The 18,930-nt window shown below is 43.5% G+C and overlaps 1 protein-coding gene across 3 annotated transcripts; it reads right to left on the bottom strand.

Moving 5' to 3' along the window:
* Positions 1–2,293: 2,293 nt before the first annotated feature.
* CDCA7 (cell division cycle associated 7) lies at positions 2,294–15,017 on the bottom strand. Of its 3 annotated transcripts, XM_024732869.1 has the most exons (10): positions 14,890–15,017; positions 12,030–12,155; positions 11,374–11,610; positions 8,541–8,777; positions 8,156–8,233; positions 6,900–7,106; positions 6,157–6,294; positions 5,121–5,270; positions 4,575–4,711; positions 2,294–3,621 (listed from the first exon to the last, which is right to left on the bottom strand). In XM_024732869.1, exons 1-10 carry the CDS (start codon positions 14,908–14,910, stop codon positions 3,591–3,593), a joined length of 1,362 nt encoding a protein of 453 aa, XP_024588637.1. In that variant the 5' UTR covers positions 14,911–15,017; the 3' UTR covers positions 2,294–3,590. The 3 variants fall into 3 exon arrangements, with proteins under 3 accessions (XP_024588637.1, XP_024588635.1, XP_024588636.1); XM_024732867.1 differs by lacking the exon at positions 11,374–11,610 and having other exon boundaries at positions 14,854–14,980; XM_024732868.1 differs by lacking the exon at positions 11,374–11,610 and having other exon boundaries at positions 3,591–3,621.
* Positions 15,018–18,930: the final 3,913 nt, after the last annotated feature.

The raw sequence follows: 18,930 nt of genomic DNA, 5'->3' as shown, positions 1-18,930 counted from the left end.
AGCCTAATGCTCCGCCTCAATGCCCACTGTCATTCACCTCACCTCATCTCATCACGCAGGGCATCTTATCCTCTCACATGGCCATCAGAAGGGTGAATGCAGTACATTATAAAAGAGCGAGCGTGCACATTCACCTCTTATTACACCTTTGTTCTATTGTATTATTAGGTGGTGTTGTCCATCTCTAACTGTGCCTAATTTATAAATTAAACTTTATCATAGGTATGTATGTATAGGAAAAAGTATAGTATATATAGGGCTTGGTACTATCTGTGGTTTCGGGCATCCACTGGGGGTCTTGGAACATATCCCCCAGGGATGAGGGGGGCCTACGGAATCCTACCCCCAACCCCTCCTGACCACAGAAGCCCTCAGCCCCTCCCAGCCCTCCTGTCTCCCCACCAGCAGGATTTCCGCATAAGCCACCTCGGCCAGGACTGGCCCAGCACCCAAGACGCCCTTGTTCTCACTGCCACAACCTGATCCACAGCCCTTTCCTCTGCTTCTGACTCCTAAGGCTGCCCGAGTTCTGCTTAGTTACCGAAAAAAAAAAAGGCTTCTCCCCGGAATACTCTAGTCAAGCTCAGCCACTTTAGCTACGTGGCACTGGGCACTTTTCTCAACTTCTCTGGATTTAGTTCATCCTTGAGCTACTACCCCACAAATGTGCAGTTAACATTAACACAAAAGTCACATATGCTCACCTTTCATTCCCCTCAGGACTTGCTATCACTTTCTTGTCAGAACCTAATCCTCCGCAACCATGCTCTAAATCCCTGAACCCGTAATCCATTCCCCTGGCATGCAAATAATTCAATTGTCTGCCAGACCTTGAGCCATCAGGAGCTCCCTCTCACTTCTTTTCTGAAAGCAAAATAAAACACAAATAACCCCCTCCTGCAGCACCTTCTAACTACTGCCTTTGCCCCTCCTATGAAACTACTAAAGTCTATTATAGTTGCTATTTCCTTTCTCAACCTCTTAGTAGGTGAAGATAAAGGTGGATACCATCTCTACCTCTGGGAACCCAGGATGGAGAAATACAAAGGCAATTCCTGAAGCATGAATACCCTCACACTCCTTTTTCATCTAATTGTCCAAACTGGAGTTCTCTCAACTCTAAGGACCGTGTGTGGAGCTTTACAGTGGGGTGCATGGGAGAAAGTAGAGGTTCCCACAGACAAGGCTGAGACAGAGCAGCAGACCTGCCCATCAACGCTGTAAAACGCCTGCTAGTGAGAAAAGGCCAATTGCTTTTCCTCTCTTCATTCCTACAGAACGTTACTTTTAGATTTTTGTCTTACTTCTTCCACTAGATTGTAAATCCTTTCAGGGTATAAGGCTTCAGCATCTACTGTTGCTAGCAATATTTTTAATGAAAACCACATAAGTGCCACTTCATAATTTTAAAACATGGTAACACCAAAAACGTTCCAAACGACGACCAATTTTGATTAACTCCAAAAATAGAAGCCTCCCAATTGCATCCCTAAAAGGGCTGGGTTATAATTGGGCTTCTTAAGATACTAAGAGTTTATGAGAAGAAATGTCAACTTCTTTTGGGCTTATATAGAATACAGTTACAGCTGTGTAACTTCATTTATTTTGGTCTTCTCCCCCAAATGTATGTGGTGTAAACGTGGTTTCTCAGATAAGTCTAGAGCAAGACTCAGCAAACTTACCATAAAGCATCTCAGGCTTTGTGGGCCACTACGTCACATGCTTTCTTTTTTTAAAAACTCTCTAAAAATGTAAAAGACCATACTTAGTTCACGTGTCATATGAATACAGGCTGCAGCAGAATCCGGTCCCCAGGATGTAGCTTGCCAACCCTGGTCTAAAGAATCGGGTACGAGAACTTTTGAACCATGCTTTTTTTGTCTTTTGATTCTCTCAGTTCTGGAATAGGTCTCAAGGCAAAGCGTGCCTGCAATAAATATCCGAACGGTTGATAAAAGCAAGCCAGGTATTGTGAAATCACTGTTGGTTCTTGGGTTGGCAAATGGTCAAAGAAAAGAAAACAACATTGTAAAACTTCAGGGGCCCGTATTTTCTATCTGGTGATGTAGCCGTCTTAACTGATTCTGATTCACAGCTATCAGGCATTATCACCAAGCCTTGACTGGCCCTTGACTGTCAGAAACTTAAGCCAAAGTGTGTGTGTGCAGGCGGGGGGGAAGGGGGAGGGGGCTCTTGAAAAGGCAGACATGGTCTTTTGTTTAAATAGGAGGAAAAAATTAGGACTCAGTGCGGTAAGATTGAGCATCAAAGATTTTTAAAAAAGCAGACAAGCTAGAACAAAACGTTTTATTATTAAAATAAAAAACTTTGTATAAAAGCATAACAGATCAAATGCTCTATTTACATTTATTGATTCAAGGTCCAATTATGCACCAAACACTGCACAGGCACAGCTACGGGCTGCAGACGCAAAGCAAAATGAACATACACACACTTAGATTCTACCTCTAGCAAACCATTTGATTTATGCCGAAACAGGCAGAGGGAGAGACGACACATGGACTCTGCCCAGAAACTAAACTGGCAGAGATGTCAAGTTAGCAAACTGTTGAAAGTCACCCTTCTCCAAAAAGGCACTTCTCAGTGTTATAAAAGTGCTTCGAACCTGAATGTGAACCCTGTGCCTGGTTTATAATTTCTGCAAGAAAGTAAAAACTGCAAAGAATTGTAGCTGAGTATAAGTAACAATTTTCCACGCAACATAAGCAAGAATGTATTTGAAATACCTTACGTTATGAACTGAAATCAACTTGGCAAACTACACTTATCCTGAAGTTTTATTCCATGAATTCAAATCGGCCTACTCCTGAAGGCTCCCCGTCCCAATTCCCCAGGATGGCTTTTCTACAATGATTTCAAGCATAGCACTGCCCGAGAACCTTTGGGTCGTGACCGTGTGGGCCAGATGCACTTGGTGGAAGAAATCAGCAGCAACTAAGCCTCAACTGTGACAACTTGAATAATAAGCACAATACATGGAATACGCTCCTGAGAGGCCTCCACAGTCATATATTCCACTTGCCAACAATCACCTAATTTTTCCACATGGTTTTAAGACTTTTGTGCCTTGATTCTGTTAAAAATGTCAGCGAACACTAAATCAGACCCAGTGTTTTCACGTAAGCAAGTTAGAGGGCTGGTCTCTGGAAATCGAGAGATGTAGTTAGTTAACACTAGTACTGAGTTTCTAAGTGCTTGGTTTTATGGGTGGATTCCAGGGCTATTTCAACACCAATTAAATCAAACATGCTTTCATAAAATTGTCATTTAAAAAGGATTCTGAAACTAAATGATGGAAGAGAACCACTGGAGATAAGAGGGGGATGGCATGGGATGAGGGGTGGGGGGAAATGCAAAGGAGAAACTGCAGGAGGGCAGGGTACAGCTGGCACTACAACCCCGTGATGCCCAGACATGCGTGCATGTCTAATGAGGTTAACCTGATTTGCCTATAAGACAGACTGATCATCAGAATTCTTAAACTCGGGTTTCAATCACATGACAAAATTGAAAACTTTAAAACAAGGAAGATTTGTGAAGTGGAAGGCAGGTAGTGGATCTTCCAATTATTATGCTTGCATTTCAAACTCCTGTTTTAGACTGAAAGAGAAGAGGGAACATGTCAGGATATGGTTTTCGGCCTAAGAATTCTCTTCTGAAAACTAATTCCAAGAGACACACGCACCCCAATGTTGATAGCAGCACTATTTACAACAGCCAAGACATAGAAGCAACTTAAGCGTCCATCGACAGAGGAATGGATAAAGAAGATGTGGTACATATATACAATGGAATATCACTCAGCCATTAAAAAGAATGAAATAATGCCATTTGCACCAACAGGGATGGACCTGGAGATTATCATACTAAGTGAAATAAGAGAGAGAAAGACAAATACCATATGATATCACTTATATGCAGAATCTAAAATATGATACAAATGAAAACTTATTTACAAAACAAAAACAGACTGACAGACATAGAAAACAAACTTATGGTTACCAAAGGGGAAGGGAGTTGAGGGGATGATAAAAATCAGAAGTCTGGGATTAACAGATACAAACTACTATATGTATAATAGATAACCAACAAGGTCCTACTGTATAGCACAGGGAACTAAACTCAGTATCTTGTAATAAACCATAATGGAAAAGAATATGAAAAAAATATATATATATGTATGTATAACTGAATCACTTTGCTGTATACCTGAAACACAACATTGTAAATCAACTATACTTCAATTTTTAAAACGTTAAAAAAATAATAATCTTCTGAGAGCCTAATTCACTCTTTTAAACGTTTCTATCGAGTTATAACACATCTTAAGTGTACAGCTTGAATTTTACACACGCATGCCCACGAGGGTCACCACCACCCAGATGAAGATATAAAATGTTTCCAACCCTCTCCGACTCCCCATGTGCCCCTTTCTAGTTAATACCTGCACCCTCCTGCCCTCCATAAGACCACTCTTCTGACTTCTACGATTTTATTAAGATACAAAAATGAATGTCAGATTTGGGTGTGGAAGAGGGAAAAATCAGCCCTACCTTTTCAAGTAAGCATGCACGTTCCCGAAGCCGTGGTACTTGGCTAAGTACACGAGCACCCCAGTTGCACACCGCCCGTCTCTCTGCCGACAGAAGCTGCAGTTGCAGATCCCGCGACACGGTGGGCAGTGCCAGCTCTGAATAAGCATGAAAAGGCACCATTAAGTTAAACCTCACACCGCCGCTTACTTATTTACTCCTGTTTAACCTTTAAGATGGGCCTGATCAATTGCATTCAGATCTTTTTAATTATTAAAAACCTCGTAACATGGTTAACATCAGTTAGTCATGCATCACGTTCCCTTAGGAAATCCCACGGAAAAAGTTCCACGGCCACTAGCAGGGCTAAGTGGGGAACGGACTTCCCCAAATGGCCGGGTCGGGAGCACTCCAGAAGGGCTCATCACGACCCAGCGCCAACACTCTGAATGCATCTGCCTTCCCCGAAATGAATTTCCCACGACACTAAGGGCTCAATCTCTCTCTGGCCCTATCAGCTCACGCCAGACTCTCGAGCCCCCAGGACCACCCCTTCGAGGCACGTACCGGGTCTAGCAGGGCATCCCTGACTTCTTCACCGTAACGGTTTCGAAGGCAGGGCCCGCAGAACTGGCCTCGAACGCCCCAGCACTCTGGGTTTCTGCAGTTTGTCTTGGTATCCATAGTTTTCTGGCGGCACTGATGACAAGTCGTTCCCTGCAAATAATAAGCAAATAAGAACCAAAAACAAAAACACTGCTTTCTGTAGACAAAATACTTAAAGAATGTCCTTCTTTGGGAATTCCCTGGCAGTCCAGTGGTTAGAACTACATGCTTTCACTGTGGAGGGCAAGCCGCACGGCCAAAAAAAGGAGGAATTTGACTACAAAAAAAAATTTAAAGAAAAAAAAAAAAAGAATGTCCTTCTTTGTGGGTAAAGTCTCATATTTTCTCTTTGAATCCTAGTTCACATCTATACACACATGTATACAAAAGGACATGAAAAGTATCTCAAGCATGGTGATTTCATTCAACTGGCAGACGCAATACCTTATGTTAGCAAAACTACAAAAAGAAAAGATCTGTTTGGGCTTCCCTGGTGGCGCAGTGGTTGAGTCCGCCTGCCGATGCAGGGGACACAGGTTCGTGCCCTGGTCTGGGAGGATCCCACATGCCGCAGAGCGGCTGGGCCCGTGAGCCATGGTCGCTGAGCCTGTGCGTCCGGAGCCTGTGCTCCACAACAGGAGAGGCCACAGCAGTGAGAGCCCTGCGTACCGCCAAAAAAAAAAAAACTGTTTATCTTTACCACACAACCATATCCCCAACACCGATCTATGTAGGCACACGTTAATAGATACTTAGGTTGAATGAATCAATTTCCAAATTAAGAGAGAAGATTTAATGCTACTGAAGACTTACTAAGCAACTACTGCTACTGCAAACTTACTAAGAAAGCTAAATCCCAAGGACGCTACAAAACTCTCTTTTCTTACATGAAAAAAACACACAGGCACACATCCCATATGCTAAGACTGTCAGAACATTAGCAAAATGTCTCTCTCACAGACGTGTACATTTCCAGACATCATTTAGAGGCTCTAACCAACGAACGGTTATAGATCTTCTCTCGAGAGTTGCTGCAGATGTTGTCCAATTCTTCCTCCGTGATTTCGTCCACTGGGCGAATTATATGGGGAAGGGCCATGGATCCGGGGCGACGACTTCGGGGCATGTCATCTTCCTGCATAATGAGAAACATGGAACAGAGTGGCCTTCCTGGCTCTTGCCAGCTCTGAATCTCAAGATACTCGCTTTGTCATTTCTTCAGAGAATTCAACCTGGAAATCATTCTTAGAGCTTACGGAGAGGGGAGAATCCTAAGTTTACTAAGGATCATGGGACAACATCACGGAAATGACGCCTACGATTAAGATCCTCTTGCCTGCTGGCAAGAACCATCAAAATAAGCTGATGTGGGGCTTCCCTGGTGGCGCAGGGGTTGAGAGTCCGCCTGCCGATGCAGGGGACGCGGGTTCGTGCCCCGGTCCGGGAAGATCCCACGTGCCGCGGAGCGGCTGGACCCGTGAGCCATGGCCGCTGAGCCTGCGCGTCCGGAGCCTGTGCTCCGCAACAGGAGAGACCACAACAGTGAGCGGCCCGCGTACCGCCAAAAAAAAAAAAAAAAAAAAAAAGCTGATATGACTTTAACCGTTCTGGAGTGTTTGAGAAGAACATTTCATACGGATCATTGGTGTTGAGGCGGTGTGTGCTTCCGTGCTGTGTCCATGACCCTGGGCCCACAGAACATGACAAACAGAAGAGAAAGCATAAAAGCGGAGAACTCACGTTCACGTAGCCAGCCACGGGCTTCCTCTTTCTCACCAACATGTACTTATCCTCTTCCTCCTCGTCCTCCTCCTCATCCTCTGTGGGCGGGGCACTGTGTGACCCAAGGACCCGAGACCTCGACCTGGTGAGAGGACGAGCTCTCCGCTCAGGGTTTCTCCTGCAGGAGACACCTGGGAATGTGCGCCTTCGGGGTGTCTTTGGACGCTGAACAAAACACAGAGGATTGGACCCGTTTATTCCAGAATGAGAAGTGGCACCTTCTCCTGAACCAGGTTGTCTTTTAAGTAAAAGGAGTACTCCACTTTCCAATTTCCTTCAGCCTCTCTGTAACGCATGGAAAATGAGCCCAGAAATGATACAGCCATTGTAATTTGGCTTCTGTTAACACCAATCCTGGTTTCTCTCAAACTGAGGGATGATCTATTTATGCTTTACTCAATAAAGATGTAAGAAAGAATCTCGTTCTCCAAAAAAAAACCTTTTCTACAACATCTCTTGAGCCTGAAACATATTCACTGTTCCTATACTGCCCAAGAGAGAAATGTATGTATGCTTTTCCTTGTTCTATTCCTGCTCACGGAGAGGCGGAAAAGGAAATCTTTCCTTTTGTACCACACCGGACACACCAGATTCCCCTGAGTTGCACCAGCTTAGTTTCCTCAGGATATAATCACATATATTAGGCCATGACTTGGTTAACAAATTGTTTTTGCTTTCTTTTTTTTCATTCTCAGATTTTAAAAACATCCATTACCATGTAGGAGGAATCTGCCAATGCTGGGGATACAGAAAAAACCATTTTTGATCTTTATTTCCTACCCCTGAGGGTCTTAGGTTTACTTGGGTGGGAGGAAAAGAAACAACCAATCAAAAGAGGTTTGAGGAACTTCCCTGGAGGTCCAGTGGTGGAGACTCCGTGCTTCCACTGCAAGGGGGCGCGGGTTCGATCTCTGGTCCAGGAACTAGGACCCCACGTGCCACGTGGGTGGCCAAGGAAAACGGAGGGGGGTGGGGTTTGAGCCCCACAGGAGCTTGGCATCAGGGGACAGGGGCACCCCTGGCCCAGGGTGCAAGGAAGAGGTCCCAGAGATCTGTCAGAAGCTTTCCTCTATCACCTCTAAGTCTGTCTACAAGACCACATGAAATAATGAAATTGGACTTTAAAATCAGACCTGCCCATTTAAAATCAGACCTGCCCATTTAAAATCAAACCTGCCCAAAACAGTACCATACAAACAAGGATTTGTACTTACTGAACTGGAGCCAGGCAGGGAACGCCTTCCAGGGAAGGAGCCAGGAAAGCTTTCTAATTCTGACATTAGTTTTGCAAGCTAAAAAGGGAGGAAAGTAAACAGAAGTTATTGGTTTAGAATAACTACTGAAAACAAGTAAATTCTGGAAATCACAGTAGCATGTTTCAAAGAGCTTCTGATTTCCCCTATACATCTACCAAGACTTTAACAGATTAAAAAAAGAAAAGTCAGTTTAGGGAAAGAAACACATTTTAAAACATATGCTATGAAAATTTCAGAGCTACATGGAAAATAATTCTTATGACAAAGATATAAGCAACAAGTGGCTTAGAGAAAAGCTGGGAAGAAAGGGTGAGTTCTAATACATTCAAAGTCAGATACCCACCATTGCTTTGTTTTGCTGTATATTTAAAGCCCTTTTCTCCAAAAAATTCATGCCACTTTCATCTTCTGAATCAGAATTGCAATCGGTCACAGAATTCTCTGAGGGTTCGGAGGGCACTGCTCTCTCGTTGGCGGCTCCCCTGGTGTTTCGAGTTGGAAACTTCATGGCTACCCGGAGAGGTCCGGAACTTCTGCACTGACTGCGGGTCCGACAGCCGGCGTGGTCTGCCTGCAGCCTCTAGTCAATCAGGACAAGTGAGGCATTAATGACTTGCTGATTGTTGCACAGTCTGCAAGAGTATGACTACAAAATATGCCTTTGGAACAAAACAAGCTTGCAGCAAATACATGTGCACTGAACACTTTAATTGTCAAGTTTAATTGACAGCTCTGGGTAACAAAATCAAGAATTACAAATAAATACAACAACCTGAGTGTAGTTTAACTCAGGGAGCCTACAAGACACATTGTTATAAGCCACCTTCCCAGTCCCTAGGCCAGTGGTTCTGAGCCATTTTTTTAATGTGAAAATCCCAGCTCCCTTTTTCATTTCTTTAAAAATAGAATCTTTATGCATTTTTAAAAGAATTCCCCTAGGAGTAAATATGTGTGCTCTCATAAACATGATTTCAATGCTTATGGCAATACTAAACTTTATTAAAAGATGTCTCAATGCTCTGTACTACTTTTTAAAAAAACTAGCAAAATATATGTAACATAACATAAAATGTTTCACTTGAACCATGTTTAAGTGTACAATTCAATGACATTAAATACATTCATTGTTCTGCAACCATCACCACCATCCATATCCAGAACTTTTTCATCTTCACAAACTGAAACTCCATACTCATTAAACAATTACTCCCCATTCGCATCCCCCTCAACCCCTGGCAACCACCATTCTACTTTCTGTCTCTATGAGATCTGACTACCTCCCTCTCTTATCCACTTTTTGTAAGCCTAAAATTTTTTAAATCTCAGATTCCAAAAGTAGTATGTTTCCATCATTTAAAATGTATGAAACTTAGCCACTGGGGAAATGCAAATCAGAATCACAAGACATCACTTCCCACCCACTAGCAGAACCAAATCAATAAGTATAGCAAGGATGTGGAGAAACTGGAACCCACATACCCACTCTGGTAGGACTGTAAAATGGTGCCGCCACTTTGGAAGACAGTCTGGCGGTTCCTCAAAAGGTTAACCATACAGACTACATGACTCAGCAATTCTACTCCTACTGAAGAGTGTATGTCCATACAAAAACCTGTATGCACACGTTCACAGCAGCATCAGTCCTAACAGCCAAAAGGTGCCAACAACCGAAACGTCCATCAACTGATGAATGGATAAATAAAATGTGGTATATTCACACAATGGAATATTATTCAGCAATAAAAAGATATGAAGTAAAAAAAAAAAAAAGATATGAAGTACTGACACATGGAAGAACTTTGAAAACATGCTAAGTGAAAGAAGCCAGTCACAAAAGACCACATATTGTAGGGTTCCACTTCTAGGAAATGCCCAGGATAGGCAAATCTATGAGACAAAATAGATTAACGGTTGTCAGGAACTGAGGATATTGGGAAAGGATGCAAAGTGACTGCTGATGGGTCCAGCATTTCTTTTTGGGGTGACAAAAATATTCTGAAATTGACTGTGGTGATGGCTGAAAACAAACAAAAAAAGAGAGAGGAAAAAAATACCACCCATAAAGTCCCAGAAACGGAAGACTCATTTTTTAAATTCCAAAATCCCCACCGTTTTTTGTACTATTCCTATATTTTTAGTGTGCATGGGTTGAAAGATATAAAATGACAAAACTTTTATCAGTTCTTAAGCCTTTTAATCAATTGGCATTTTATCAATCGCAACAAATAGCATCTACAAAGAATTGAAACATTGCCCGGAAATGATTCAGGCTATAGACAATGTTGGGTGACATCCAGATTCGCAGATCAGCCCCTGCCAATAACTCCAATACATACTGATTCAGACCAACATCACCTCTTAGAGGAAATATTACATTATCATGAAGTTAGACAGTGATAAACATTCGCTGGTCAGGCGTTCTCACTTATGTCAGTGCCGCTCAAGTGTGGTCCCAGGCAGTGGACCCGTGTCAGACCACAATGAGCTAAAGAGCACGCGCCTGACTGCAAATCAACAGCTTGTCGAGAAAGTCTTGCTAACAGAAAAACGTGTGCAGAAGTAACCAGCGTGCTCGGGGAGAGTGGGACCGAGGTGCGTCAGCGGCAGCAGTGTCCTGAGCAGGACAACAGAGGCTAGAGGTAAGACAGCATGCACAGGAAAAGCCAACAAAGGAGCCAAAGTGGAAGCAGGCAGGGCCCTAATTGTCATTACCTGCACTTAAGCTCCTGCATGGGAGTTATCACAGGCTTTCCGGATGCAGGCACAGATCCACTACGGGAACCGACATTTACTGAAGGCCTACTCTGTGTCAGGCCCTGGGCTGGGCACTTGAACTTAAATGTGAATGTAGCTCATCTTGAGGACACGTGTGCTTCCTCTGATTAGGCTGGATTTCTGTAGCAACAGAAATCTGCAGGCGGGCCAATTCTATCTTACCAGTTTCCAAGATTTTCAGAGACTACAAAAATGGTCAAGCTTTACAAGTAGAACTACATTAGCAAAAAACTGCTTTAAGACATGAAGAAAATACTCTTAAAACTTTTTAAAAGATCAACAAAATCTTCTGGCATGACTAAAACGAAAATCTTAAGGAAAAAAAAAAAACTTTTTAAGCAAGTACGTCATGCCTCTAAAGGTACCTTATTTCTTGAAATTGGTGAAATTCTCAAACTCACCATTCCATCTTGTATCTCACTCTCTGAGAAACCGCAAAACGATTCATCATCAGAGTCGGCATGAAAAATACTGGCCAGTTCGTTAGTGACATCTGGCCTTGGTTTCTGTAAAAATCCACAATGGTCTAACACATCTTGCACCTCACTTTCTGAAAAGCCGCAGAAAGATTCATTATCAGAGTCCTCATAAAAAACATTTGCCAGTTCTTCACTGATATCTGACCTGAATTTAGGTTTCTGTAAAATAAATAAATAAATGTGGTTGTGCATTTTTTTTTCCTTTTTCAAGAACCAATTTTCCATAAACCGTGCAGAGAGCAAATAACATTTACAAGTGCACTACAAGAGAACAGCTTTTGTTACAAAGAAAAATGGTTCAGAGGTTTACAAATGATTTCTGAGTTGTTATGGCAAATCATCAGGCATGTTAGGTTAGGCGACATTTCAAAAGGATAGAATAAGTAGCTAATCTACCTCCAACAATTACTACCTAGAACCACAGCAAAAAGTGAAATGAAATTGCAGTGCATACTGTATTTTCATAACGGCTGTATAGAAATGTAAGCAAAAAGCAAGCAGTTTTAATCACACACAAAGCATCTGAGGCATTTTGAGCACGGCAGACTCCATTCTGTTTATTCTCAGGCTGCACTTACTGTGTTTGCAAAATTATCAGAAGCAAAGCTGTCACAACTGTCATCAGAGGATGACGAGGTTTCCATGGAAATCAACTTCACATATCTGAATTTCTTGAAGTTCTTCTTTGCTCTGCGATCCTTTTGCTGCAAACAGAAATGGCAACACTATTAAATGGGTTGCTTACCGCAGAATCTAACGAAAGATACCATTTTTGAGTTGAGTAGGTTCAAACGGCACAGAGGAGATATGCCCACTTCTCATACCCTACACAGAAAAAGGCGGGTTTGCAATTGCTACAAAAATTTTTTTCAAAACCAGGTACTATCCTAAAAAGAGATCCCTGTGAAGGAACATTATAACGACAACTATCAATTTTTTCAAATATCTGTAGAGCTACCCCTTTACCCACCTTAAGAGCCCCAAACTCTTAACATTATTATACTGAGCTCCCAAGGCATTAAAGGCTAAACTCCTAAAATCTGCCCTTAAAAAAAAAAATTAAACTGTACTTCAAAAGTACAAAATGGTAGTGATTTCTCTCCCTCAGCCAAAATCAAGCTAATGAGATCTCTCTATGTAAGCTTTGGGCTCTGTACTGTGATGCTAATTTCCCAAACTGTAAAAACTGGGCAGCACCTCTACTTTGAGATGGCAGGCTTTCAGCCAGGCCTGTGCCAGTCAGGAGGGGTAGAGTGATTTCAGCACAAGTCCTTACAAATCAAATATTATCGACCCAGTGAACAAATGTACAGGAGCCAAGTTAAAGGTCAAACAGTCCTCCAAACCCAGGTAGAATGCCTGATTCCACTTCAGGGCTCTATTAGGCTGGCCAGACATTCAGCTCTTTCTGCAGTCCCCTTGCTGCACAAGTCTTAAGTTTTTAGAAGTCCTTTCATAAGACACAAATGGCCTGTGGATAGGAAAATGCAGCCTTCATTCATGAACACTGAATAGCCTGGCACTGCTCCTCAGAACGTGCAACTGGCATCAATCTCATGTAAAAAGATGGTAGTTTCTACCATTTCTTTTTTTTTTTTTTCTACCATTTCTTAATACTTAATGAGATTTCTTAAATGTTGTATTAGTAGTTCCTATATTTTTCTCTTCTGAAGTATAGCCATGGAGTAACAGAAATGACTCCTTACACTGAAAACTTTTGAAAAGGCAAGCTCTGCTAGGGGTCCCACAAAAATAATGCCAAGATGTGAGGTGTCGGGTGAACAGAACATTCTGACCTTCCTTCTATACTTAACATTATGCATTTCTCTTGCAAATAAAATTATTTTCATGATCATGGGACCCAACCACCCAGTACTCCTCAACAGACTCCATTCAATCATCTTAGGAAGTTTTAGTCTTTTGTCCTTTTAGAAAGGCAGGCAAAAGTGATAATAGGTAGAGGTACTACCTATTAAAGGGGATCTCAGAAACTCCCCATTTTCCAGATGAGCAAATTAAAGGCTGCAAAGAGGTGAAACAGATTGCTCAAGATCACAGGGTTGGAAGGAGTCTGCAGTCTCCTAAAACAGCAAAGCTCCTTGCACTACTGCAGGAATTATCACCATTCACTCATCAGTATACCTGCCAGCAGTCAGACGCCCAAGAGAGCCTCAAGGGAGGCATTCTTTTGGAAGCTCGCAGGGAAATTCCTGCTGCGCTTTAACTAGTCACCACATGCCAAGAGTTAGTTATCAGGCAAATATATATCTAGAGGAAAAGACCTAGAAAGAAGCGAGGCAAATGATCATGGTTGAGATGGACTTTCTTGGCAGATAGGTAATAACTAACACCACTTAATAGGTGTTTTTTTGTGCCAGGCACTAAGTATGCTTTCACATTAATTCCTTGCAACAAAGGTGGAAACTGAGGCTCAGAGCGGTGAAAGGAACTATTCAAGTCCCACGATGGCCCAAATTTGAATCCAGGCACGTCAGAGTCCAAGTCCAGCTACACATGTCTTTCTTCATGCCGAAAGCCAATGCCCAGGTCCATTCAGGAGAGCTGTCTCTGAAACCACGCCCCCAACACGCCCTCTCCCACCCACCCCCAGGGAATCCCAGCCTTCCCACGTGGGTCCCTTACCCATATTTATTTTAAGCGTGTCACTCTCTTCCTTTTCACCCAACCCCCACCCTCTAACCTCTTCTGGGGCAGACCCTCCGTTCCGGTTTCCGTTAGAGCAGAAAGTAACGTTCCATCAGGGCTACGTCCTGCTGCTGAGGATGGTTGGGGGGTGGGGAAGGGAGTGGGAAATGAGCAAACGGTCGGCGAACCGTTCAGACCAAGTCCTTCCGCTGCACTAAATCACCGCCTGGGACTAGAAATGCCCCCTCAAGTGTGCATAACCCAAGTTCTAAAGAGACCGATTTGCAAGACCTTTAAACTCCAAACCCCAAACCCTCAGTGGTTAGAAGCGCCTGCCGGCATGGCTGATGCAAAAGCGGGCGGGAAGCGCGCCCAAGGACCCCCAGTGCGCGCGGGGTGCGCGCGGGAAAGGGCCCGGACGCCGCAGGGCGGCGTTCCCCTCCGCGCCCCGCGGGCAGGGCTGCGTACAGCGGACACAATGGGCCCCCCCCGGCCAGCCCCCAGCGCACGTGCACCACGGGCGCACGTGGCCTCGAGCTCCCCGGGGCTGCCAACCATCCTGCAAACCTCTCAAATCTCCGGACCGCCCGCGCGCCGGGTGCACACGCCCGTCCGGGGCAACCCCTAGTCCCCGAACTACCCGCAAGTGCAAAACATCAAGGGCTTGCCTCAACGGGCGCCGCCCAGAACGGCCACCAGTTGGTAAGGGCACTCCGCCGCGGAGTTGGAGGGGGTCCGCCCGTGCCCAACACCCACCGCGCCCATCCCGCGCCTTCGCCCGTCCAGCCTCACCGGCACGCGGCGAGCGTCCATGCTGGCGGCTGGCGCTCTGAGCGCTGAGAGCTGAGGAGCCGCGCGCGCCTCCGTCCCACCACGCAGGAGCCCGAGCTCGAGCAGCGCGGGCCGGCGGGCGGGGCGCTCAGAGCCCGGGCCGGAGGGGCGGGGCGCGGCAGGCTTTCCCGCGTTGGGGCGCAGGTCCTGCCAGCTATGGTAACGGTCCACCCGCGCGAGAGACCCACTCGGCCCCGGAAAAAAAGCGGTCCCCCCAGGTACCCTGAAGTCCTGTGATAGCCGTGCAGTCCCCTAAAATCCTCCTTGGAACTGTGGTGCCTTGGGAGCTCCAGGACCACTCCTCTTTACGTAGCTGCACGGTCCCGAGCGAATGGCGCGAAAATGGGTCGTATTGCCCCGGGGTTAGCAGGCTGATTTGCATGAATTCCGGGGCTGGGAGAGGAAAGTGGAGATGGGAGTCGTGGAGAGCTGCGCTGGCCTCCGCATTTAGCACTTTCCCTGCGGTGTGCGGTTTACGTTATATAAAATAAAAATCAAAGAACCAAGCACGAACTCCACCGTTTATCAGCCCAGGCACTGTCCCTAGATGTAGCACCTCTTATCTGGTAACCGCAACATTATCTGAAGCAATAAAATGAGTTAAATCCTGATCTTTCTTTCCAGAAAGCACGGGAAGTTGTTTTATATAAGACTTGTGGTTTTGAAATGAGAAAGGGCTACTCTTAGTTAAGACTTATCTATGGGATAATAAAGTCTAGAAATTATAGAAGAATGGAAGCTAAAGACTGTATTAATGTGGTTTGGAGTTAACGTTCTTCGTCAAAATTTAGAATTACCTAAGTCAGAATGAGCCTGAGATTTTTCATTGCCCTTTGAAACGAACCTGACATTACGACGAAATACAGTGTGAGGCTTAAAAAAATTTTTTTGTAGAGAACAGGGGGAAAAGTTGCTTTTAGAAGAAAAAGTAAAATAAATTGTGTTGCTTTAAAAGACCTTAATTATAATCTTACGTTTAAAACAAGTGCTTTAAATGAAGCATTCGCTTTCTCCTTCAAAACTTCTCTTGGGAATATTCCTTTGCAGGGAGAGAGCATGCGTGAACACACTGCGTTCCTCTCCGGGTATACTGAATACAAAAACTTGTGAATAGTCGATGCACGAGAACGTGGATTGGAAGAATCGTTAAGGACTTGATCGGAGTTTTCGAGCCTTTCTACTACACGCCTGATCCGTGGTCACTCTGCCACAGAGCGAGGAACAAAGAACTCAGGGTCTGGAAGGTAGGCGGCAGGAGAGTTTGTTGGTCTGTCTGGCGAAATTGCTGGCAGTAGCGAGCCCTCAATAAATAGTTGTTGAGTAAATAAACGACTGCATGAATGGTGAATGAACTAAAATCGTCGTTATGTCCTTGGGAATACAATCTTGTGCCACTAAAATTAAACATGTGAGAATTTGGAATTGTTAAACTACATAAAGTAGGGGAAGATTAACTCACTTTGCCTATTTCTTCTGATAAGAGAAGTATTAGTCTTGCTGGGGCACCAGAATATAGTTTACATATTTTTTAAGGTTAAGATCACTGGTCTATTAGTCTTTTTAGTAATCAGGAAAATGCAAATTAAAACAGAGATACAGTTTCACTCAGACTGGCCAAAAATGTAAAGCCTGTTAAGACCAGGTGTTGGTAAGGATATGAGGAAATCCCTGAAATGATGTTATTAGTGTAAATGTTTCACTTGGGAGTGCAATTCAGGAATATTTAGCAAAACCGCTTCCAGACATATACCCTAAAACTAAGTTTTTCATGCTGCAAGTGAGAACCCATTGGCAAATTGTGAAATCAATTTAGTGGGTTGCAACTAGCATATTTTCTTCTTTCTTTTTGAAATAGAATTTTAAAAATAAGAGTAGTGTGAGTATTGTTTCCTGAAGCGCTTGTGCCTGCCTGTGTGTGTGCTGTGTAAAACGCGTACTTCTTACTGTGCTTCACCATCAACAAAGTTTCCAAGCTACTGTCCTGGAGAAGGTACATTATGAGTCTTGTACTGATGCTGTCTCCTTTATTCGTTCAGCTGAGGCTTGCCAACACCCATGACACCAGGCACTATTCTGAGAACTGGGACATAAAGCCCAGGAAGTTGACATTCTAGTGGAGGAATGGAAGTAAACAATAAGATAATTTCAGGTGTGATAACTTCCAAGAAGGAAAAAGTAGGATAGACGGATAGGAAATGAAAGAGGTACCAATTCAGAAAATAGAAACAGAAAAAAAAAAAAAGAAAATAGAGACAGGAAAGGAGGTGTTATGTGATCAGGAACCTGAATAAAAATAAGGGAGGAAGCCACAGGAAGATGAAGGAAGTGCTGGTATCAGGCAGAGTGAACAGAAGCCCAGTAAAGGACCATACTGGACTACAGAAAGCTAGGGAAAGAGAGGGTGAGGGGACAGATCACATGGGGCTTCCCTGGCCATAGGAAGAGGTTTGGATTTTATATCAGGTATGATAGGAAGGATTCTGATGAAGACAAGACCCAATCAGACTCCATGGGCTGTGTGAACTATAAACGAAAGGGGGGCAAGAGTGAGACACTTACGAGCCCCTGGAGGAAAAAATGATGGCTTGGACTAGGGTGATCGTGGGATGGGGGGAAGTGGTCAGATTTTAAGATGTATTATTTTGAAGGTAGAGCTAACCAGACCAGAGGAGTGGATGGTTCATTCACAGTAGTATTTGTGTATCGTAGTAAAATATTGCCAACAACCTAAATGGCCCTCAGAAGGGAAATGGAGACATGAACAGTGGTGTATTCATACAATAGAATTTGAAGTGTTCAAAGGAATGGCATAGCTTGCTTGCATCAATGTAAGTAAATCTTAAAGTTGAATGGAAAAGCAGATTGCAAACATTTCTGTAAAGTATACCCCTTATGCAAATTTTAAACACAAAACATACGTAAGTTGTGAAAGTATATAAAGACGTGCAGTTGGAATAGGATACAGGTTAACTCTGAGGAGGGAAAGATGGAGGAAGGAGGGGAGGGGAGGGTCTTCAATGTATGAAGCAAATATGGCAACATGTTAAATGTGAGTGGTAGATACATAAGTGTCTTTTATATTTTCACTTTCTGTGGGATTTTTTTGTATCTGAAACATTTTATGATAAAAAACTTTTTAATTTTGAAATATTTGTTATGTCAGTCAAGATATATATTGTAGTGTTAAATATGCGGTCCCTTTATAGGGTCCTATAAATTGGAATACGAGTTAGTCTTGTAATTTTAGCCATCTCATAAAGGTTTTATGTCACTACGTTAATCATGTACGGGTAAATATGTTCATTTTGAACGAAAGACACAAAATGAGTAAGAATGGAAATTCAGTGTGCAGAGATGAGGGCACAGGCCAGAGCAAAGGTAATAGGTACATACCTGACATTTCATAAGCACACACCTGACATACACAGACAGGATCTGGTACAAGGGCTGTAAATACAGCACATACTCAGTAACTACTTATTACTAGCCAGAACGATTGTAGGAGGAATGTTAAATCTGTAAAACATTCTAAAATACCAGTCTCCTGTTAGAGAGCTTTGAACTCCTCAGGCCATTATGAACTTTCAGGATGGTTGTGTGCTGTCCCATAGCTTTTATTCACTTTGCACAAAGAATTCCATTTCTTATTATTAAGTATGATACTTGACCCTGAGGTTCTGATCACTAATAACAAGGTGAGCTGAAGTCAACCTTGACCTCTAGATGTTTGGTTTTAGGACAAAGAATGCAACAATTACTAACATGTTATCACTTTTAGATGGATTTCAAAACAAAGCTAATGTCCCAGTAGGTGTGCTGCTCTAGTCCCACACACCTTTCCTTCTTTCAGGCAATGTAACTGGAACCCAAGCTGCTCTGTAAACAAGAGACCTTCAATAGCTGCCACACACCCAGGAACAAAGGACTGGGGAGAGCTGTCATTGTATTTGTGGATACAGGCAGGTTGCAGTCTGTCAGGTGACTTACAGTGGGTGACCCAGC

This window comes from Neophocaena asiaeorientalis, unplaced genomic scaffold (assembly GCF_003031525.2).
Source record: "Neophocaena asiaeorientalis asiaeorientalis breed wild unplaced genomic scaffold, Neophocaena_asiaeorientalis_V1.1 scaffold96, whole genome shotgun sequence".
Lineage (NCBI taxonomy): Eukaryota > Metazoa > Chordata > Mammalia > Artiodactyla > Phocoenidae > Neophocaena > Neophocaena asiaeorientalis.
This window is presented reverse-complemented; position numbering and strand designations above follow the sequence as displayed.